The sequence below is a fragment of the Lingula anatina genome, chromosome 4 (assembly GCF_051362555.1).
Source record: "Lingula anatina isolate TDL-2025a chromosome 4, LinAna3.0, whole genome shotgun sequence".
NCBI classification, from domain to species: Eukaryota; Metazoa; Brachiopoda; class Lingulata; order Lingulida; family Lingulidae; genus Lingula; species Lingula anatina.
Genome location: NC_141770.1, coordinates 14,298,032 through 14,323,044, shown reverse-complemented (window position 1 = coordinate 14,323,044; position 25,013 = coordinate 14,298,032). Strand labels below are relative to the sequence as shown.

General features: G+C 35.6%; 2 protein-coding genes across 2 annotated transcripts; both read left to right on the top strand.

The window, feature by feature from the left end:
* The first annotated feature begins 7,107 nt into the window (after positions 1 to 7,107).
* LOC106161081 (alpha-tocopherol transfer protein-like) lies at positions 7,108 to 13,836 on the top strand. Its single transcript, XM_013537937.2, has 8 exons — positions 7,108 to 7,416; positions 7,575 to 7,734; positions 9,173 to 9,344; positions 9,865 to 9,926; positions 10,577 to 10,770; positions 11,193 to 11,303; positions 11,731 to 11,836; positions 12,041 to 13,836. The coding sequence occupies exons 2-8, from the start codon at positions 7,581 to 7,583 to the stop codon at positions 12,196 to 12,198; spliced, it is 957 nt and encodes a 318-aa protein (XP_013393391.1). The 5' UTR covers positions 7,108 to 7,416; positions 7,575 to 7,580; the 3' UTR covers positions 12,199 to 13,836.
* Positions 13,837 to 18,103: 4,267 nt separating this feature from the next.
* On the top strand, positions 18,104 to 22,478 carry LOC106161088 (arenicin-2). Its single transcript, XM_013537948.2, has 8 exons — positions 18,104 to 18,293; positions 18,634 to 18,722; positions 19,117 to 19,251; positions 19,479 to 19,505; positions 19,716 to 19,856; positions 20,166 to 20,273; positions 21,523 to 21,682; positions 21,888 to 22,478. Exons 2-8 carry the CDS (start codon positions 18,669 to 18,671, stop codon positions 21,983 to 21,985), a joined length of 723 nt encoding a protein of 240 aa, XP_013393402.2. The 5' UTR covers positions 18,104 to 18,293; positions 18,634 to 18,668; the 3' UTR covers positions 21,986 to 22,478.
* The last annotated feature ends 2,535 nt before the right edge of the window (positions 22,479 to 25,013 follow it).

Below are 25,013 nucleotides of genomic sequence, written 5' to 3'. Positions count from 1 at the left end.
AAACGCCTTAGAAATCCCAACATTAACTGGCAAAATGTGCCCACGTTACTGCAGAATTGTCCACATGTACTGTAATGATCTTTAACAATTACGAATGTGGCACTGTGGCTGTGAATTAACTTCCTCTGGTTCTCAGTGTTTTCAGTGCTGGTCGGGGATCAATTGTTCGTTTGCTGAAACAAAGTTAAAAGCTAAAATTTGGGGTAAAAATTGCTATCCGAAATAAAAATAAATTTAATATTACAGTAGTAGAATTGAAACCTTTGTTCCGTTTATGATAAAAAAAGCTGTTCCCATAGTTGGCTACAAAAATTTTCCAGGGTTGGGATCGTTTATATGCCGTTTAGGACTTCTATTACAAAACAGAAGTGTCGAAAAACAAAAAACGGACAATGGTCTTCATTTACATACCGTTTGTCTATTAAAATGTTTCTGCAGGACTGACATTAATCATAGCTTTTTGCACTCCATATTTTCAAAATCACTTGAGCTGTTCCAATGCCCAATTTTCGGGAGGTAATGAGTAATCTGAAAGGATTCAATTGATTTTTAGATCGTCAACTTTTGTCAATTTTGATCAAAAAGATAGTGACCAATTAATAATTTAATTCTTAAACAAAATCTATAGAATTTTGAAAATTAATTATAGGATTTAATATTTTATTTGTTATACTTAAGTCCATTCTTACAGTTTGGTCAGTTATTTATTAAAGAACTTTGCAGAATTAACATCTTAAAATGTTATTTTGTTCCTCTAAACGCTAAGTTTGATAATCTACCAAAGTGTATATAAACCTTTTAAAATACTTCATTTGGTTTGAATTTTTCAAGTGAAAAACATGCCTAAAACGTGAATAGGAGCGTTCTAATTGAAATTGTTTTGTATTGTCATACATCTTAATTTATTTTCGGGAGCAAGAGGTGATTGAGAAAGACAGGCTAGGTTAGATATCAGTCCTGCATTCCCATGCTGTGTTATTTGTGCTTAGTGTCATCACTGAAAACCGAGAACCAGAGTTTATTTTAAGTGAATGTGAAAAGTCACATGTAGTATACTGATTTTTGTGTAACCTTTTCAGTTTTGTTTGCATAATTATTATTCTGAACTTGGAAAAGACTTGGATTATCTTGTAAATATAAGCTTCCCATGTTCTTATGTCGCTCCTGATTCCCATGTTTGGAAATGTACATTTTCATCCACAATTACGCACTGTATGATATTTATTTTCTGATTTATTGCAAAGAAAACAAAAACAAAAACAAAAATATCTATTGGCAAAACATCCTGGAATCTTACAAACATGAAGAAATTTTGGCGTCTGTTCGATTTCGTGTGCAAAATTCAACAAGACGACATAGGACAAGGTGTGCTTACATGCGCGTGTGCATTAGTGCACGAATGGCGCTTACAGCAGATTATATGCATTTTTAAAATTGTTACAACCTCTGAATTTGGACGGAAATGTTTTTGATTTAATTCGATGAAGACAAAGTAATATTTGTCAAAAATCCATTTTGTTCATTATCAGTGTTTGCCAAAGTCTTTCAAATGTTACAATCCTGAACTTTTTTTTCGTAAATCAAAGGATTCTGTATTTTAGTAACAATGTTCAAAATGCATAAAAATCTTCGACTTGTTTCATATACAGATAAATATATACTGCCTTTTTGATTTGCTTTAATTTGGAGGAAAAAAATGCTATATTTTCATTATTTTTGTAAAAAGCTTAATGCTGTGAATAATTCATTTTGACAGTAATAAACGTACAAATGCTTTAAAAAAAGTTTATTATTCTAGCTCGCCTCGAACTCATCATCTCCTGTTCACGATTGTGCCGTCTTACCTATTGAGCCACCGAATCTTCTTGCCTTTCTCTTTGGTCTTAGGACCCACTTGACGCAGTTTGAATTACTCGTTTAGATTTTTTTTGCAAAAGGTAATTTGCTGGGACCTAGAAGCGCCAGGTTTCGAACCCAAGTCTTGCTGTGTCCGAGTCTCGCGTGCTATCCACTCTCCTAAGTGTTCCCGCCCACCCACCCCTGGTAGACTTTCCTTTTATAGTAACTAAAGGGAATTTTGAAAAGCCCTTTTGGAAAAGAATCTAATACGTTCCAAGTACTCAAATCGAACCCCAACCCTTAGAGTTCCACCGAGCCAATGAAAATGCCAAGTCATTTTGCATATAATTGTAAAGTATTTTATTTGAAGCAAAATAAACTGTCACTAGTGTATTCTCATATTTTCAAACATCCACTTGTTAAAGATTTTTAAAAAATATTTTAATCACAGTTTTGAATGCTCAGATATGTATAACAAAATTTTGACAAATATACTATCTAATGAACTACTTGACTAATGTTTGAATAAGATTTTACAATTTCATTTTAAACAAAAACAACGGCAGATCTAGTAGCTGTCTCACCCCACACCACAGCAGGAAAAAAGCTTTACTCTGACATGATAAATTTTGATTTTACAAGTCGCAAAAATACTTCAGATTGCCAAGAATTTTCAAAATGTGACACCCTTTCAGAATAACACGTTTCTGCCTTTGTTTTTGTTTCAGAAGAACTATAAAGTGCTGTGAATTTTTCTCACAATTTATACGACAAAATTCCGACAGTTATTGCTTGGAAGGAAAAAACAATTTTACTATGTTTTGCAAGTAATTGCCAAAAGCCGTTGTGAAATAAATCTCAACAACCGATACTTTCAAATTACAAAATTACAAAATTCAAACTACAAGAGATACACTTGAATGGGGAATGTTAACAAAATCCCCTAGAGACATTGATTATCAAAAAAAAAAAAAAAAAAAAACATTTAGCAATTGCAACATGTGTAATTAACAAACCTAGACAAAATGGAAGGACAAATCATGGTATTACATGAACTTACACCACCTTACATTTCTATTTTAAAGTAAAAAAAAAATTGTAACAAATGGTTTGTAACTTGTTTGAACATAAATGATGTTCTCATACGAGAGCATAAACATCATTTATACATCTGCTGCTCGATATACTGAAGACGCTGCCGAGAAAGAATTGTTAAAAAGCAGCAGAGTTTTGAAAATGGGAAACTTTGGATCACCTGACTTTTCCCTTCATCTTTATGCAAAAGTGAGATCTGTTCAACAAATTTATGCCACAAAAGCAATCCATAATTAACAAATAATTACAAAAAAAAAATATATATATATATATATATATTGCATATACTACTCACCTAAACTTAAGAAAAAATAAGTAATATGAAGATTACAATCAAGAAGAGCAAATTTAGATAAATAACAAAAATCGTTTAGTATACTCATGTTCTTTTAATGCACAGTTTAACAGGTAGACTTGGATTAGCCAAATCAGTTTGCAACTACATGTAATTATCGCAAATTGAGCCTTAAATGTGTGTACTTTATATACTCCATTACTCAAACAAAATGATCGATTGTGGTCCGTAAAATAACACTTTTCACTCGACAAGACAGCAAGTTTTCAAGCTTAAAAAGATTTTACAGATACGAGGTATTAAGTAACTAGATTTTGAGTCACCCTCGCTGTGGAGATGAAGACGTGTGATTTCACACTTGGCGATAGAATTATACAAATTTGGAACCCCAAACGATCGTAGTTTTCGAAACGGTTTTTGGATAAAGTAAACCTAAAAGGAAAATTGCTGAAATTTCCAAAAAATAATAATAATTAATTGCTTTATTAAAGGTCTAAACCGCATTGCATGCCTTCAAAATCAAAAATTTAATTCCGGGAGTTCGAAGCGAGAGAAAATATTGTAAATGCTATGGTCCAGGTGACGAGTGAAATGTTCGCCATTTAGAAAATAAAAAATATGAAAGTTTTTGATTTTTTGATAGAATTTTGTCAATTAAGCATTAAATAATTTTGAAAATTGTTTGAATTGATTATGTTCAATTTGTAAGATCAATAACTTAAGACTGCTTCAGTACGTTTTATTTCTCTTCAAACCACTTTAAAGGACGTAACATAAATCACCAAATGAGCAAAATTACATGATCAGGTGCTTTTTTTTCTTTTCATGAAAAGGTTAAATATCATCATTTTCGAATTTTCCTGGACTAGTTTTCCGTATTTCTGAGCATTACATTTGCATAGAAGTAAATATCAAGTCACAACTTGCTGTCTTGCTGAAGAATACCGCAAATAGTTTTACAAACGCCACGGGGGCAAACTCAGACTTATGATTATAGTAAGACATGTTTAAAGGCATAAGGGGCGGTTTTATTCTTTGGTTAAATATAACAAATTTTGTTACTAATGACTACGCAGTGTTAAATATGCTGCTATTTAATTTTTTAACGAGAGGCTTTAACATTGGAAGTTAAAGAATCATGGTAAATTGCTTTGGGCGGGGCTTTTTGATTAGACAACGTGATATTGACATTAGCTATAAATGAGAAATATCAAAATTACGTTCAAACATTACTTGCAAACTGGCGCTAGCATTTCGCTCCATATGCCTTGAAAATGTCTGCTTTCATAATCAGTCACGCAGAAAGCAGTGTGTAACTATTAAATAGGTCACATACTTCAATGGATCGAAATATTACGTTTTAGTATTATTTGTGAAATCATGCCAAAATTAGAAATGGAAGTTTATCAGTAATCCGTTATCCTGTTCTTTAATTTTCAATTATGACTATTTTGCTGTTCTATAATTTTGACACAATCGTATTAAAACCAATTACAAAATTTCAACAACCAAAATTCGAAAAGAGCCATACCACAGAATTTTCCCCATCGTGTCTATTTCGTAAGTAAAAATTTACTGCCACAACTAATTTTACCGATGTAGTTTAAAATTCTGCGTAGTTAACATGAGGTACAACTGCAATTTTCACTGTCATGAGGTACGTGATGAAATAAAGGAGGCATGGAGGACACAAAATATCACGTGGGGAAAATAATGATGGATGGCAAAACCCAGTGAACAACATGCAGGCGTCAAACCCGCTCTTAAAATGCATCAAATATGCGTTTTCGAAAAATACCTAAAACCACTGTCTTAGAACGTTTCGTTGAATCGGTTAAAACTGAAATATCCATATACTTGGTATCCTGACCGCCTAGCATCCACACCCTGGTCACTCAGAACTGAAGAAGAAGAAGTGACATCTCTTTCAAGGCTTCACGTTTCAAATGATCCATCGGGGTAGAAGGCAGGAAAGGCTAGGTGACCGCCCTTTCTCTTTATCAAGTACCATAATTTGACAGACAAAATTTCATTAACAATGTACTAAAATAGTAATATATAGGAAGCTTTTGTTTCCCGCATATTTCAAAATACACTAAAATAAATTAATTAAATTAAGTTTCACAACCTTACACACCCCAAAGTAAAATGACATAATGTAGGTCACTGGCTATCCTTATATGGTCTACTGCATGCTGCAATATGAGCAGTTTTTGCCAGGTTTGACAAACCAAACCGTTCTATAGCGCCATCTGGAGGGGAAAAGAAATTATCATCTCTGCTGCAATCGGTACCTTAGCAGATTGTTGTAGCGTGTGTGTGCGTGTGCGTGTGCACGCGCTTGTGCGTGCTTAATCTCTAGCATCAGAGAAATGACGATAATAATGCAAATCGAACTGGCATATATACAAATAAAGTAATAGTCATTTACGAGAATCACACCAACAGTACATGTTATCTGCAAACTGTACGGGCATTACCTCTGCCCTCACGGTCAGCTGTCATCTTGGATCTATTAATTATATGAATCCAAAAACCATATAAAACGACCTTAGCATACTATACCAGTCTACCATGATGTGAAATGTAATGATAAAATAAATAAACCCATTATTAGAATAGACTTGATGGAATGTGAATAGATAATCTATCAAAAATCGGCTAAGTACTAAGAATGATGTGATTTTTCTTCAGTCAATAGCTAATATTGAGATAGGTTTTACCTCCAATATTTCGATGTCTATCAGGACATCTTCTTCAGGGAATGAGGCTATCCAGGTGTATAGCCTCTACTCACTAACCTATCTCAATATTAGCTGTTGACTGAAGAAAAAAATCACATCATTCTTATAACTTAACACAGCTGATGAAATTCTTTTCCGGTTAAGTACTAGTATTTTAACCAAATTGAAAGAAAAAAAGACATGCATGCACCACACTAATATATTTCATTATATATGAAAACTTCAGATTACGAAACAAAATTCCGACTAGGCTATGCAAGACGACCTCTGAGGAAGCCCCTGTCGATAGAGCAGCAATGCAGACAACTTCTGCGGTGGACTGGGATCTAAAAGCGCCATTAGCTAAAACTACCCATAAAAAAGTGTGTAAAACAAACGTCTTTCGAAACTCCCTACCTATAACCCTTGGCAGGAATACCGGATTGTTTAGAAGTATTTTTTCAAACACTGAGATCCCACAAAGAAGAGAATGCATCAAAACAAATAGAATATTAGCAGTCTTCTATTTCCAGTAACCTGGCCCATGCTTTTGGCACCATCGAATTACCTGCTGCACACCTTGTCTTCAGTCAGTGAGTTGGAATCAATCAAATACAAGCCCAAACCAGAGACCCTTTTATGACCAAGAGCAACTTAATGGTAAATTTGAACAGTTTAGCGTAGGGCCCACCTAGCCAGCTCAGGGACGAGACCAACACAATATTTTCTGAAGCAGGCTGCCTACTCGGCATCATAGAGCAGCAGCTTGTTCAGAATCTGTCTTCATTTCATGGCAATGTTTAAAAACTTTGACTTCTACATATCACCTGTATCTGTTATTTGGCCTTATAAACAACTTAAACTGTCTAGATAACAAAACTACCGAAATGAGGGCACGTGCAATTTAGTTTTGAGTAACTTCCACAACCATTTTCATCTTTCCCTATCCAAACTTCTTAAATGTCCTTAGCTTGATTTAAAGGTTTTGTCAAATGTTATGACTAGACACTATTTGTCTGGATATATAACCATTACATTCACTTTCCTGATAGACCATTAGGGAATTAGCGGCATCGCTTTTTAAGCGGGGTCGGCCATTTTTTAGTCGTCGGATCAGTTAGTCCTCGGATCATCTGTTCTGAATGCGCTTTTTGACATAAAACAGCGATATGACTCACCATCCCTAGAAAAAATCCTACAGCCCATTTACGAAAATTCTAAAGATTTTCACTCATAGAGACACAGCACTTTTATTATTATTCAACCGAACAGAACGAGAAGTGTATTGTTGTATTAAAAAGGGTATAAAGGCTTCAAACTCAGCTGAATTCTCCGCGGCCCTGCTGCGTACGGGTATAATAATAAAAAAATCACATATTGTTCGTCTTAAGCAGCCTAGTTTCTCCAGAGGAACGTCTTTCTGCTATTTCATTCTGCACAGAGGGATCTCTCACTACGCCTAAGGTAAAAAAACGTAAATTTGTCTGGTGATGTTTTTTTAACCAGAAACAATTTTATCTTCAAGCCATTCTGAACGCAGGTTTTGCCTGAGGTTGAATGAACATTGATCTGTCGCAAGAACGTCTCTCGTGCACTTATTTTTGATTTCTAACCAAACGCAGGTGACAATGGCTGGAGAAGGGACTTACCAGTGCACCCTCGACGACGAAGCGTTGGAGACTGCGAAAAGAGAACTAAATGAAGACCCAATCGAGCGCGCATCGCAGATAGAAACGCTAAGAAATTGGGTAAAGCAGCAACCCCACTTGAGAGCACGAACAGGTAATCGGTTAAATCAATCAAAACCATAACCTCGTGCCGCTTTACCACATGTCAGCTCGTATTTTTTACTGTAACGTAACTCATCTTCATCTCCTTATTTTTCGAAGCAGGTATAAATAATGATTCAATGCAACCTCAGATTTCAAAATCCATTTTGTTTTAAATAGAGAGTGATTGGAGAAAGAAATTCTGCACAGGTACCTGATTGCCTAATCACGGTCAGCCAAGATTTCAACCGATCCCAATATGCAAAACCAAGGGTATTTTTAAGTAAGAAAGGAAAGAGGGCACAAGGACAGTGAAATTTAAGGACACTATAAGCGTTTGCCAAAAACTTCTTATTTAAAACCTTACATACATTCTTTTAGATTACAGGTAAATCTCCAGCGTTCAGTGACTAAACTAATAAAGATTTATACACGGCATCAGACGGGTGACTTCATGATTGCGATTTTAGGGTAAAATGGCAAAATCAGCTTCTCAAATTTCTCCCTTACCCGAGCACCCACGAACACCGTTTCATAGCCAATTTGAAGACACCATTAAGTACTCCAAAATCCTGCCAGCGATTTTTCTTTAAAACCTAAGTTCATATTTTATCGTTGACAAAGCAAATAACGCCTTTGTGCTTGAATAACTAATTTTGCAATTTCAAAAGTTAATTCGCTCTCTGGGCAATTGTATATTTTTTACTTTTCAGGTATCGTGATTGTTTTAAGTGTTTTATTATATTGATTAAGATATTTAAGTATAATTACTCGCTATGGGTCACACACACACACACACACACACACACACACACACACAGAGAGAGAGAGAGAGAGAGAAAGAGAGAGAGAGAGAGAGACTTCAAGGCATCACATCCAACCACTAGACAGGACGCCATTTCCCCACGTGTCTAATATCTTCATCAAGCCTGTTTTTTTTTTTTTTTTTTTTTTTTTTTTTTGGGGGGGGGGGGGGGGGGAGGGACGGGGAGACCAGTCCATAATCTCTTTTAAGTAAACCGTCCCTTTTTCAAAAAGGAAAAATCCCAATAACACTATACGGAAAGAAGAAGAAAAAGAAGTTAAATGTGACGCATTTCACTGCGTGCATCCCTACGGTGCACTTCAAAACTAGTTTTAAGACACGATTTTCTCATCTTTTAAAATTGCTTATTGTCAACGGCATTTGTACGGAAGAAAGGCCGCCTAAGCTTGGTGTAAAGCCTAATGGGTATGAGTCATAAGTCATTCGCTGATTGAAAATGCACTATGACCCTAGGTATCGCGATATTATTTTAGCTTACGCCAAAGTACTAGTACTTATATGCGTCTTCGTCTTACCTCTTTTTTTTTTAGTTGCTCTCTATTTGCTGTCTGATCTGTTCATATTGGTTCCATTTATTTTTCAGTTTAGGATTAAATGTGTTGAAAACAATTTTCTTTTAACGTAGATGACAACTTCTTGCTCAGCTTCTTGCGCCCTAGTAAATTCAGCCAACTTCGGGCGCAGGAGAAACTTGACAATTACTACACCATGCGGTCCGTACCAGATAAAGGTGTGCCTGAATGGTTTGAAAACCTTGACCCAGCCGATCCCAAGCTCATAGAACTGTTAGAGATGAAGTAAGTAAAAACCAAATACGTTACGTAACGGTTCCAATGGCGATAGTGCTGCCATTTAGCGGTCGCACTACACACTAAAAGTAGAAATTGTAGAAATACAACTTTGATTCACTTAAACTGAAAACTTCTATGACTAACGAAAAAAATCATATCATTCCAACATATTTGCTGATTTTTACAGATAATTTTAAGAATGTAACCTCTACAAGAATAAATTTAGGATAATATCTCCCATATATAAAACATACAGGCGAATTATCAGGGTGAACCTCTCAGTAAAAACGGACTTTGGTCGCGCTTTCCATATTTCTTATTGAAATCATATTTAAATGCAAGTTGCAGTTGTAGAATCGTAAACAGCAATCGTCATTTCACTCAGTTATTTGTTAGATGATTATCTTGTGTTTTATTATTTATTTATATATTTTATTTATTAACATGTTCTTCAAATTAATCTTTTATTCATTTAATACAGTGACATGTGGTCCCTATTGTTTACCCTATGAACTCTTTGTTTCAGAGTTCTCTTTCCATTACCTGGGCGTGACGACAAAGGGCGAAAGGTGGTGATCACTACGATGTGTAGGTGTTGAAGGTTTCCATTATAGAAATAACTTTCTCTTAGTCTGTGGACTATAGTATTCTTCTGAATATCAAAATTTAAAACATTTTATGCGGCCTACTGCTATGGGGCGTACGAAGCTATGTAGAATGAACTTGACTAGAATGAACTTGGCTCGAGAATGACTTCACTTAACTATAGGACCTAGCTTAACTGTATATAAATAGGCTAATATAAAAGTCTCTTTGAAAGACTGAGAAAAACATAAATGAAACATTAAATGATTTCTTAATTTTTTACTGATATCGCCTTTTTTCTCAGAGGATATCAAATAGATATATGATCTGTCTGCACAGAAACTTTCTGGACAAGACAACATTAATAATAATGATGATGATGATTATGATAATGATGATGATGGATTATTCAGCTAAAAACATATAAAAATATACATTTTAATTAAAAATAATCGATTTCGGCCACGAGCAAATATGAAATAAATGTGTTAGTTAAAAGCAAGTTTTAGATATAAACACATTCGATAAACACAAATTTTTTGAGTTTGGAGGAAAACTTTAAACCGGGAACGGGATAAAACCGCTTTAAAGTCTTTTACTCCTTACGCCCAGCCAAGGCACAGTGCAGTTAATCTTGAGTCCACTTTTCCTAGCCTATGACCCGGCCAGACCTAACGTCATCGTGGATATGTGTAGGCTGATCATACTCACCCTGGATATATTACTGAAGGACGAAAAAACCCAGGTTTACGGCCTAGTGGACTTCACGGACTGTACTGACCTGTCTGTCGGCCACCTGACCCAGTGGACCAGAGATCTCATTGCGAAATCGGTGAAAGTGTTTCAGGTAAAAGTTGCAGTGGGTCCTGGATTATGATTTTTTAATTATTATAAAAACGCTCGCGCGCGTGTGTGTGTATGTGTGTGTGTGTGTATGTGAGTCTGTGTGTGTGTGTGTGCGTGTGTGTGTGTGTGTGTGTGTGTGTGTGTGTGAGAGAGAGAGAGAGAGAGAGAGAGAGAGAGAGAGAGAAAGAGAGAGAGATGGAATTGCCTATATGTTTTGAAGGATGAAAAATACCACAAATATAAGCAAAACACCCCAAGTCACATTTGTTTTATTTTTGTTAATGTTTTAACATTAAAATGAAGAACGCATTGATAACTTATTTTATTTTAAAAGGATAAAGTGCAGGCCTCTTGGCTGATATGTGGGCAATATAGCCTAGATTTGGAATTGATTTTTTACAGTTTTCATTTCTATAACTTCAGGACGCCTATCCAATACGATGGAAAAGTTCCAACTACTACAACACGCCTGTTATCTTCAATGCTACATGGGAGATCTGCAAACTCTTCATGAAGGAAAAGTTTGTAAATCGGGTGAGATATATGACGGATCCTTTAAAAATGCAAGATATTTTCTTATCAAATTGAAGCGATATTTGAAGCATTATGTCTCTCTGGCTTATCACTGTATAACTATATAATGGCCAAAGACAAAGCACACAAGTAAGATTTATTGTTGGAAAGAAATGATGCATACTTTAGATCATAATAAAATTTTGTGATGATATCAAACTGGTGTCTGTTAAAACCTGGAGAATGTTATCATGAACGAAACTGGAGAATGTTATTAAAATAATGTGACACGTGAAATCAAAGCATACAGACACGATAATTAAGATTAACTGGGTTAAAAGCTTTCAATCTATTTTAATTTTATTTCACCGATTCATCATATTTTGTAACACACAGAAACCTAATTAAAGCATGACGAAATAATTGCGCTTATTCTTTCTTTTCAAAGACTCACTTTCACTGGGGAAGTCTTGACTCTGTTTATAAAGAGATCCCAAAGCGAATGCTACCCGAGGAATACGGTGGCGAGGCGGGGCCAATGGAAGACATAATACGTGAGTATGTTTTATTTGGTCAGTGTTACGTTAGTTTACATTAAAACTGTGAAGTTGCAAATCAGAATCTACCAATTTGGTTCTTAACGCGGGCCATCTAACTTTATGGCCCAAAATAATCCTTTCAATTATGCAACACGTATACTGTTACTTAAACGAAAGAAACGGATGACTTAATGTCCATATCAAAACTTCATTCCCCAGAAAACTGGAAGGAAGAAATGCTCTCATACCGGGACGAGATATTGAAAGACGCTGAATACGGCATTGATGAGGAAAAACGACCCAAACCGACAGAAACAGCTAACGATGGCGAATGGGGTATTATGGGATCGTTCCGAAGATTGACGACGGCTGACTAAGACCACGTGATGCATGCAGATAAATACCAACACATTAATAAACAAACCCTGTGGCCTGACGTACAGTAGACTTTTAGAATGCATTGGTGTTTTTTAAGTTTCTCAAATGTTTATTATCATCAGCTTGCATTTCTTGGTAAACACGTTGAGGAACTTTCGCAGACGAGTCTCAGGGTGACCTTTTGCGTGTGTGTGCGTGTGCTGCCAGTTATGGTGGGGGGGGGGGGGAGGAGGGGGGTATAGAGCGACTGATGAACTAAACATCTTAGTAAACAAGTATAGTTCACATTAAGTAAGCCGGCTTATATATTTATTACATTTTTGGCCTAAGTGATGTAGCCTACTCACGTGCATATTAAAAAAGGGTAACGGTGTCTGAGAGGGCATACTCTTCTACATAAAGAAGCCCACCACATTTTATACGCATTTTGTAAAATCACGCAAGCGCTTATTTAAGCGATAAAGACAATGACCAGCCGTTTTATTCGTATAAAGTCTAGGCCTTATAAGACTATATATGAAGTTTAGGCCATAGGGCAGCCAGAATAAAGTTGTATGATCGTTAACTCAATACCAGAAGAGCATTCAGAGAGCGTAGACCTCCGCCAAGGTCTTTGTGATGATTAACTGTGGTAGTTGAGCGGGTCATTGCACAGCGGGTCAAGGTCAGTGACCCCATCTTTCAATGCCGAAGAATCTTTTTTAAATTCTTGGATTCAGATGGTGATCTGGACCAAGGATCGCCACTAAAATCAGTTAAAAGAAAGCCTGTTCCTCCCCTATGCTGAAAGTTTGATGCGAATCTATCCATAACTATTTGAGTTAGGCTAATGACAAGCAAGCAAACAGACAGACAGACAGACAGAAAGACGGACGAAGGAAAACACATGTACACACCTTCTTGGCGGAGGTCATGAAGTGAACCAGTCACAGCGTTCACGAAAAACAATCTGCTATGAATCCACAACTCTACAGTTGATATTGAAATATAACTAACTACAAAGAAGGTACTATAAAATGGCAGTGTTATAAGTTTATAATAATAATAATAATAATAATAATAATAATAATAATAATATAAGTTTAGAATAATAATAATAATCACTAACTAAGTGATCATAAAAGCATTTTTGGATTAAAGACTTATCTCATTAAGCAGGCTCGAGCACTGTCCAAATATAATTAGGCCTACCTTCCGAAACAGTAGCCAAAGCGTATTTAATTAGCGACCTTTAGTAGTCAGCAAACGCATCGCATCAACAATAATTAAAATGGCTCTGGTCAGTAGAAAGAAAAGATAGATGCAATAATTTTCGTGTCAGTCCATGTACTAGTGTTTATACAGCAGTTTGGTGAATTCAGGTAATTACCAGTTCAGGTTATGTCAAAAATTTTTATATTGATAATCAAAGAATTGGACGAAACCATAGTGTACAGGTCAAATATAGGAACTTTAAGAATTAGTGGACCTCAAAGGACGCTGAAACTCACAGGTGCAACCCACGGGAAAGACATAGGGGTGACGGTAGAGAGATCGCAGCCCGGCACCTTTGTACCTACATCTTAAATCAAAGAGACGCTGCGCCCACTTCTTTAATCCCATGTAATCCGTATGAGCGTAATAAAAGTTCTTCAGAGCAGAGAAAATCAACGTTATTTATTGACTAAACCGCCGTTGCAGACCACATAAGCCCATAGTGCAAGTTGGTGATAGGACAAGATACTTACATATGTATATTATACATGTACAGTATTAAATGGGCTTTGTTTACACAATCTACAACAATAATCCCCGAAGAAGGCCTAGGGGCCGAAAGCTTGGATCATATATGACATCTGTAAAGTAGATCTTCACAGATGCATCAGTAATAATACTTATTTTTTCCTTTAAGATCTATACGGTAAATTAACACCAATCTTCCCAATTTACAATAAAAACGTAGATAGGATGTTGGAGTAATTGCTTTGGCATCTTTTCGTAAATGGGGGGGGGGGGGGGGGGGCGGTTTTTTTTTTTTTTTTTTTTTTTTTTTTTTTTTTCAAATTAACGCTTTCAAGAGTAGAATTTCTTTTTAAGTCATTTCGTTTGATCCTGGCATTATAGCATTATAAACATGTAACAATCGTAGCTCAACTAGAAATTTGATAACATTGAAACAATTATACGTCGAATAGAAAATACGGTATACATGAGTAATGCATACCTTAAATATAGTGGATTCTACTTCAATTTGCCATCTGTTTAAAAACACCTTCATCTTGTAGTGTCTTATCTCCAAACAAAGGTATGCATAAAGGTAAAATAATTCTGGCAACTTTTCACATCGACATGCATACTGATAGGAAAACGTGAGACAAAAAGACGGCAAATGATAACATATTCCGTTAGAAAGTGTTTGCTTCATCTAAATGTAAGAAATATACGATAGAAACACATTTTAAAGCTTAACAACAAAGCTTAACAACATTCAGCATTAGCAATGCAAAAAAGAAAGTATTCAATGGGATTTTATAAGATAACATTTTTTTATCAAATTGGCTGCCAAATTTCCGAATTAAGAAAATAATATGCCCCTTGCAATCTTCCTAATGGAGCCAAAATCCAACTGTCAACTGCTAATCTCATTGCTTTGTCATGTGGGGTTAAAGGTTAACGATTTTTAAAATGTTCGACTGTTATTGTAGACGACTTTCACAAACTATAGAAATCGAAGTCTATCTAACCAACATGGATAACCAGTGCACTGTATACCAGAGAGAGGGGTACAGCTGGCGTATGCAGTGAAACTGGAATTAAATCAGAGTTTAAAAAAAAGAAAAAATGGAAGAACTAAACCCCATTAAAAGCAGACCTTAACAAATTGGCACTGTCCGCACTGTTAACGCCACTTAAGGTTACTGCGTTTTATTTCCTCGTCCTTCGTTGTCCAAGCGTCCAGTTTAAGGAAGGACGTGGCCAATTTATGGAGAAACCCCCAATTATCAGCGGAAGGATGGTGATAATATGACAATTTACAGGGACATCTAACTCGCGGGCGCGCATACGATGTTCGGTCCTTGCCACCTCGTGTTACGTATCAATCTTCTTGTTCATCTATTTCCTCCTTCACTCAGTCAGGTTTTTTTTCTTGCACGGTTTGAGCATAAGCTGTGACGATGCTAAGTTAACGTTATGGTGCATTCAAATAATTTACCTTGAACAGCATGGCATATGCTTTTCGGATTTTGTGATAATGATGGAATAATTTTTTTCGTGGCATCCTGGAGGGTTCAAGCAATACCTATCTATCGATCTATAATAACATGTGCGGTTTTAAGGATGCAATTTTCCTGTGTATAAACATTAAAATAAAATTTAAAGATTTGGCATTTTCTAGGTAAATCTCTTTGCATTATGCTGCAATGGTTTTTAAGCGCAACCTTTCTGCAGATAAACATGAAATAAAGATAAAAATATAAAGATTCGAAAATTCCAAGTCAAATCCATCCTTGCATTATGCTGCAATTAATTATTTACCCTTTTTTGTAACTGAACGTCCACAACAATAACAATACGGAACGTAAAAAACGGAAATCTTTTTTCTCTATCCGGGCATCCCATATGCGCGAAGAAGCGGTCAGGCGAGTGAAATGACCTCCCGTGTCCTAATCGAGGACAGCAGGTGTCAGGAAAACCATTATAATCTATATATATGTCGGATACGCATCGTAATAGGCGGTATTTGGTCATAGGAACTCGGCATTGTGTAAATGAAATAGCTACATCTACTTCCTTATAGGTGAAATTGCAATAAACAAATAAGAGGCAGAGATGCTATACAATGATAAATCCAATATAACTGACGTGCTAGTCATAAATCATAGATTGTTGAAAATTTATAGCATAACAAATAGTTGCAGTGTCTATAAACTACGTAATGAATTTTCTTTTTAATTTAAATCAATTCATTCTGTCTTGGTCAGACTTCTCCAGCCTCCATTGTACATTTCCCTCAAAGCTAAATTTCATGAAAATGATAAATAAATGAAAAAATAATAAATAGATAAAAATATTTTCAAAATATAAATAGATAGATTTGTGAAAAATTAAAGGGATAATAACTCTTCATATGAGATCTATATTTCACAATAAAAACATTGTGAATAACTCATAGAAATAAAATATATTCTGTTTTACCACAAAAACGGCAGTTATAGCTATTATTCTGATATCTGAGCTTGTCTTTAGACCACGTGACCTCCATTGATGGCTATACTCTGTTAAAATCTCTTAAGAGATTTTAACAAAAAACCAAACTTTTTAGAAAAAAAACAGGGACTAACTTTGAATGTGAAAATGGATTTATTAACCATTGGTAAGTATGGGAAAATTGTTGTTTACTCCAGGAAAATTCATTTTTTGGCCGAAACGAAGAGTTATTATCCCTTTAAGATATCAAGAAATCATCCAAGACTCAGGACAGAAAAAGCCTGTGCATGCGTTACATCTCTTTAATCTTCTGTCGATTTCACTATATTTCAGAAACGTGTTGCATTTTATTGGTTATGAGCGAAGGGAAGAGTTCCCTGGCCTGACATTGCTCTTCCTAATACCTACAATTCTTTCACGGGCAATGCCTTTAAAAAATGCACAAACGATGCAGCCTTCAGCAGATCAAATGATGTATATGATCCTTTCCCCCCGTTGAAAACACAACCATAGGCCTAGTTGTTATTTAGATTGGCCACAAACCACGCAGTTGGTAGAATCCTGTCCCTTTGAGATAGTCGACAGGGGCGGGTCCAGAGATATTTTCTGACAGTCTTCCAAATTATCTTTATTGATCCATCCTCCATTTTTGACCGACTTCCGACAGAAAAAAATTAGATACCCATCAATGTAAACTTGAAAATCTGTTCGTCTTCCGGAAGACCCAGAAGACGGCCTAAATCCGCCCCTGGTCGAAGTCACCGAGACTACTATGGGAGTGTGCGGTTTGACACCTTTTTCTGACAACAGTTAATTGTAATAAATGCTTGCTGGGTTGTCAACTAATAAATCTCAAAACCACATAAAATGACATTTTTAATATGCAAATTTATAATAACACACAAGAATTCCATTAAAAAACAGCAAAATACCACATTTGCACATTCAATTGTACACGTACCAGTAGAGTGAGCATGCAGCACCGGTACTTATTTACATTTTCCTTTTTTGTCATCTTTTTTATAGGGTCTACATCGGTGCCTTCCCGTTTATGAAAATAAAATGGAAATAACCAGATAATTATATACGCTGAGCAAAAATTTAAACGCCCCATGTGAATTATTTTTGTAGCAATTAGTTTTATAACAAGCGACTCCAAATGAGCTGATGACTCATTGATGTTGTCTCATAATTTTAATTTTAATCTGCAGCACACTTTCATATAATATCTTCACATCTGGAAAGATAAGACAGTCGACATGGATGTAGCAAACATTACACCATTATACCATTCAAAGTTTACACGGTGCGATCAGACAATCTCTATCATCGAAATTCTCTGAAATGATATCATCTTGCGGTAACGTATCTAGGCCCGTAAACAGCAATTTCGAAGGGGGGGGGGGATATTTTTTCCGAAAAAATAGACTTATACCATGTAAAACCTTCGTGTACCTAGACCAAATTTTACCCAGAGTGGACCTTTTCCGGTCAAAAAAATGCGGTTCGTTCGACCTCCCCCCCCCTCTCTCCCCCTCCGTATCACAAAGTAACAACTAACTAGTCACTGAAAACGATTCTATCTCGTTCACCACAATTTATCTGAAGACGGCGACACCTTAATTCACTGTCAACACCTCAGTCGCCACACCTAAACGGCTCGTCGCTCACGGACAATGTACAAAGGGGAACTACTGCCCAAAGCATTATGTGCCTCGTACGTCCCATTGCACAACAACGCGGAAAGGAAATATTTTCTGACCAATAACAGAGAAGCCAAAATTGTTTCCAGGATATTCAGTTGTGTTTAAAAGCAGCGAATTTCGCATAGGGCTGTATCGTTTCTGAAAAAGTTACAACCATAAGGTCTGTGAGGAGAAGACTTTTCACTCGAGGTCAGTCTTAGGTAAGAACATGAATTTATACACTTTCAGTTGAAACGTTTTCGTCAGGGAAACTTTAATTTTATGTGGTGTTATTTCTCAGTTATTTCAATTATTTTAGGTTTGGTCTGCTCAACAATGCAAATCTTTGAGAGTTCACTTAGATGAAAAGGAACACTCGTTACATTATATGTGGTATGAAACGCAAATATCACTAAGCTTTATACTCACTGTTAATGTGAAAATGGTGCATATACATCTGTATTCAAACTGCACATTTCAAAGTGCATCGTTTCGTAGGTAATCAGTATTTTAAACAAATCTTAAAATCTCTAATAAATCAAATTACGAACTTATTTTCAGGATTCTCTGTTAAACCTAACTTAACTTCTATCAGCATGTCTACAGAAAAAGTCGCCACCGTCGATTCTTTCCAAGTCGGACTTCCACCGGTAAGTTTTTTAAAGCTTCCGCCAGTTAAGTTTCACGTTTGAAATATAACTTTAACCGACAAGAGGTGCCGGTTCACAACTACACCATTAAGAGTATCGTTTCGCCGGACATATGATCATTCCATTCTGTATTTTACACCATTATTTATTTACTTATTTTGAAAATATCTTTAAGGCTGGCACATCTATATGCCAATGAATCTTGAGAATGCAACCAAACCAGTCGAAGTTACCTTATTCAAAAATAAATTTAAAATGCGCCGCTGATCAACATAATAGTAGCTTTAAATCTACATATATCTCTGTCCTATTTCAATTTTTTCTTAACAAAATTTGCTCTCGGGTAGTCGTGAGTTTCATTGACCACAAGTAAGAATAAAATTTTAATTTCCAGGCTTACAGACCAACTGAGGTCAAAGGTCAATCCAAGACGGGCTGGAAGGTGTCCGTTGCTGTTTTATCTGTGGCTGTTGTTGTTTTGGTGATCACTGGAGGATTTTACATAGGATATCTGCAAAACGAACTGGCGGTAAGCTTTTTAAAACTAGCATTCTAGAGTAATTTAAGAGTGATCAGTAGCTTTTGTCGTTAGATAATTCAAAAATATACATAACATATTTAGTTATTTTATGAAGTGGTTACTATCACAATTCCCACAATTTGGAATGAGTGAACACATGTATATTTACATGTATATCAGTATGCATTAAACTGACATTCTCGATCCTTATTTATTTATTCATTTATCTATTCTAGCAACGAACCATGCTAGAGCAAGCAAAAGTAAGTACTGCTTCTAACAATAACATGTAACATACATGTAGGCCTACTTATTGAAATTTTTGTTTCTGTTACAACTATTCTTAGTGGTTTTAAATCACAAGGCTTAAGCTGACATTTTAATAATAATTAAACAAAACGGGAAATTTAAACAAGTATTTCCTATTTTACGATATACTATTCTTTATCGTTCGCTTTTATATTCTCTACCAGACCTTTGCCGTTCGCTTCCACGAGAAAGGTAATATCGTTCAGGAAAAGATTGCAGTGAACCTGCAGACACAAACTGAGACTTTCTTCGGCGTGAAACACAATGATGTCCCAAAATTTACTGCAGTCAACGATTTCAAGCAGGTAGGTTTTATTTAAAGAAACTTAAATATATTAAATTTGTAATATTGACATTAAGCATTGCGCTCAAAATGATGCTTCATGGCTTTTTATTTTCCTTAGCTCGACGTTTTCTTATCTCAGACAATAAAATGTAGATTACAAACAACGGCGCATTGAATTCCATCGATCAATTGTATATGATGTAGTTTCATTATTTTGGAAAGACAATTCTGTTTTGAAATATCATATCATATCAATCATTCATACTTAGGTGCTTGAGGTCACAAAATTTCTGTTTAACTAAAATCATTGTCCACTTTTATCTTAAAGGGCATCACCGTTGTTCATGTACCTTCTGCCGGGGCCTGCTACGTCCGAGTGCTAGATACAACCTTCCCAAAACCCCAGGATCTCAAGAACGAACTGGATGCCCACGCTGTGAGTAGACAAACTGCTCGCAGAGATTTCCTTCAGTACTTTTGGTGGCATGTCAAAGATATTTATGTCTTAGTTTTAAGATTTTGGAGCTTAAAAATCGGCAGTTACAGGGTCGCTTAGAATTATCGATATTTGGCTACCTAATATAAAAAGTGGCAGCTGGTGTCTTAGAAAACGACAACAGACTCAAGGTAAAAAAGCAAGGAACGCACGCAATCGTTCACGCGACTGAAGACGTGTTAGCCTTAACGCATGTGTTGCTGCTGACATCAAGTCTCAAAAACATGACTTTTAAGTCATTACTTTATTGTTCACCTACGTAATGACACATAATGCTAGTGCTATTGGTAGTGATGAAACTAAAGTAAAAAGCAATAAATACATTTATAATAATGAAATAATAAATAACAAAGAGACTGAAATACAATAAATGTATACACAAATTAAATTAAAAAAGAGAGAGGCCGAGCAAAATACATGTTATTAACGACAACAATGTAACATGACACCATAAATACATAGTTAAGTATTTTGAAGATCTAGTTTTGTTATATATTTTCTGATAATAATACTCACATAATATTTGGCAACTTAAATTTAGCAGCAACTATGACGGCCACGATAAGACAGGATCGTCTAAAAGGATAATGTACAGAATATTAATATACAGAATCATATTAACAGAATATCATTATAAAAGATGACATCTTCCATGAACTCGAAACATAACCCCTGACTTATTTAATCCGTTAAGATGACGACGATTTACTTATATCATCCATATCGATATAAATTAACAACTAAATTCAAACGTACAAAATGTTCTAGACATCTGCCTTATTACGAACTGAAGCAAACAACCTGACTGCCTCCAGCACTAATATGCACTGGCTTATATAGCTGCTGCAACTAAAAACTACTCAAATATTCATAAACTGATGATAGCGACATTGCGTTAGTTGTGACTGCGTGATTAAATTGTCGCCGTCAACAGCAGCATGTTTGTAGAGCGTGACAAAACATATTTTAAGAGCAAGACCGTTAAGTAATGGACAAGTGTTGAAGTCACTTGTTAATTGTAAATTGTGTGTTAAAACTAATTATCTAATACTTTGGTCGTTACTTAATTTTCAATTAAATGTGATGCATCACTGCTGTCCCAGATTTGGTCGCATTTTTTATACAGTTGAATTTCAGTTTCGCAATTTAAATTTATGCTCATTAACATCTTATTGTATTATCGTTATAGAACGAAACTTGGGATGAGGTGCCACGCGAATACCACTATTTCAAGACAGTCAAGCCCGCCATTGGGGACGCTTCTTTCTTACCTGCTGAAATCAAGAGCCACTGCCAAGGTTTACCTGTATATTGGACTGTACCTGTCAGCTCTCCAGGAGTCAACTCCAGTAAGTGACATATTAGTCTTTATAGATCTGTCATCATAGTAAAATACTCCGCAGATTGCTATTTCTTCCTCTCAATTTTAACCCTCGTGTTCTGTTCTTTTTTCCTAATTTTACTAGTTGGTTCAAACTTCAAGGTTAAAAAATCGTTGATGCATATTTTCGGAAATCAGTCGGGAAATAATTTAAGGTTTTTTTTCTTTTATAGGGCAGAGACGCGTAGCACCAGAATTAAGAGAAGCACAACGAAGTGTAGCTGTATGCGTTCGTGTATTTGGGAGACATATCTTCACAGTTAGTTTCTAAACATCGCGAGAGAGAATGGCTTTACGCTATTTTTGTGCACAATTTGTCTTGAAAAATGTAAAATATCTTTTAAATATTTAAAATATCTTAAAATTCTCTACCGGGTCAAACTAATCTGTTGACGATATAGAATGCATGCTTGCATGTTAAAAAGTGCATTTTCATAATATATCATGTTGTTTATGATAGAACAATGTATGCTATAATCTGAGTGATAAATACATTAATTACAGCTCTATTTGTTAGAATATTGACAAGGTACAAAATAAATCCTAAAATGACCATTTGAGTCTTCACATTTTGTATCACTCTGATGTTAAATGAAATGTCAAGATAACCACGTGGATTGTTTACATTTAATCATTCCTAATTATAGTTATCATGTTTAGTTGCGTGTTTAATATTGTAAACCAATGTCACATTCTTATATATTTATATCCACGTATACATTTTCACCGGTACACAAGGTGCAATAAATATTCATTTAATGGTAGTCACTTTCTTTATTATATTCAAATAGTCATCATCAAAGATTTAGTCGACTTCACGTTAGATCCATGATGTTCGGATACGCATCATAATGGGCGGTATTTGGTCATAGGAACTCGGCATTGTGTAAATGAAATATCAACATCTACTTCCTTATAGGTGTTTTTGCAATAAACAAATTAGAGGCAGAGATGCTATATAATGATAAATCCAATATAACTGACATACTAGTCATACATCATGGATTGTTTAAAATTTATAGCATAACAAATAGTTGTAGTGTCTATGAAGAACTTTATGAATTTTCTTTTTAATTGAAATCAATTCATTCTGTTTTGGTCAGACTTCTCCAGCCTCCATAAAATTATTTCCCCCCACAGCTAAATTTCATGAAAATAATAAATAAATGAAAAAAAATAAATAGATAAAAAATATTTTCAAAAAATAAATAGATAGATGTGTGAAGAATTAAGATATCAAGAAATCATCCAAGACTCGGGACAGAAAAAGTCTGTGCATGCGTTACTGAGCTAGGTTAAAGTGACGGCTTGTTTTAGGCTGTAAACTTCTAAAGGATAACAATTCAAGAAAAAATTATTGGCCAAACAACATGGTCTTTATTACTGTATATTTCAGATAAATAGTCAATAACATAAATAATCATAGTCAATAATGCATGCATTTAATTTAAGAGATGCTTGCATTTTTTTATGTTTTTATCATTTATACTGAAAGCTCCACACTCTCCATATCTTCAATCTTCAGCAGATTTCACTATTCTTAGAAAATTATTGCATTTTATTAGTTATGGCGAAGGGGAGAGTTTTCTGGTTTGAGAAAGCCTGACATTGATCTTCATAATAGCTACAATTCACGTGTAATGCCTTTTAAAAATGCACAAATGACGCAAACTCTAGCAGATCAAATGATTTATATGATTCATAATGATAAAATTTTTATTTTAAAAATAGTTTTAAAAACTCTTCGTATTTCTACACCATAAGCTGAAAGCGTACCTGAGAGCTTTCGCCCCAACACTTGGAACTTCATCAGTCACACTGTTGAAAACACAACCATAGGCTTATTTGTTTTTTAGATTCGCCACAAACCACACAGTTGGTAAAAGTCTCTTTGACATAGATGAAGTCACGGAGCCTACGGGAGTGTGCTGTTTGACACCTTTTTCTAACAACAGTTAACTGTAATAAATGCTCGCTGGGTTGTCAACTAATAAATCTCAAAACCACATAAAATGACATAACATACTATGCAAATTTATAATAACATATTCGATCATTGGGTGTGCGTGCGGTACTGGTACCGGTACTTATTTATATTTTCCTCTTTTTGTCCTCTTTTTTTATAGGGTCTACCTCGGAGCATTGGCGTTTATGACAATAACATGGAAATAACCAGATAACTATATATGCTGAGCAAAAAAAGCAACGCCCCACATGAATTACTTTTGTAACGAGCGACCCCACATGATGTTGCCTCATGATTTTTAATCTGCAGCACATGTACACTGAACAACAAAATCACCTTGCAGATTTCATATAATATTTTCACATATAGAAAGATGGGACAGTAGACATACATGATCGGTGTTTACACGGGGCGATCAGACAATCTCTATCATCGAATTTCTCTGAAATCATAACATCTTGCGGTAACGTATCTACGTATCCAGGCCCCTAACCAGCAATTTCAAAAAGGGGGGGGGGGGGGGGGGGGGGGGGGGGGTAAGTGGACTTAAACCATCAAGCCTTCGTGTACCTAGACCAAATGTTATCCAGAGTAGACCTTTTCCTGGCAATAAGGACGGTTTGTTCGAACCCAGCAAGCTCCCCCCACCCTCACCCCCCACCCCTAGGCTACGGGCCTCGCATCGCAAAGTAACCTTATAAGTCACTGGATATGATTCTTTCTCGTTCATCATAATTATCTGAAGACGGCGACACCTTAATTCACTGTCAACACCTCAGCTGACACCTAAATGGCTCGTCACTCACGGACAATGCAAAAAAAGGGAAATGCTGCCCAAAGCATTATATGCCTGGTACGTAGCATTGCACAACAACGCGGAAAAGAAATTTTTTTTTTTACCAATAACAGAGAAGCCAGAATTATTTCAAGGACATTTAGAGGTGTTTAAAAGCAGCGAATTTCTCATAGGGCTGTATCGTCAATGAAATTTTTACAACCAAAGGGTTTGTGAAGAGTCCCTTTACTTCGAAGCCAGTCTTAGGTAAGTACATGATTTTATACACTTTGAGCTGAAAGGTTTTCGTCAGGGAAACTTTTATTTAATGTGGTGAATTTTATCAATTATTTCAATAATTCTAATGTTTTGTTAACTTAACAATGCATATTTTTGAGGGAATGTTTAGATGAAAAGGCGCACTCGTTACATTATATGTGGTACGAAGCGCAAATATCACTAAGCTTTATATTCGCTATTAATTTGAAAATGATGTGTATGCAAACTGCACACTTCAATGTGCATCGTTTCGTTGGCAATCAGTATTTTTTTTAACAA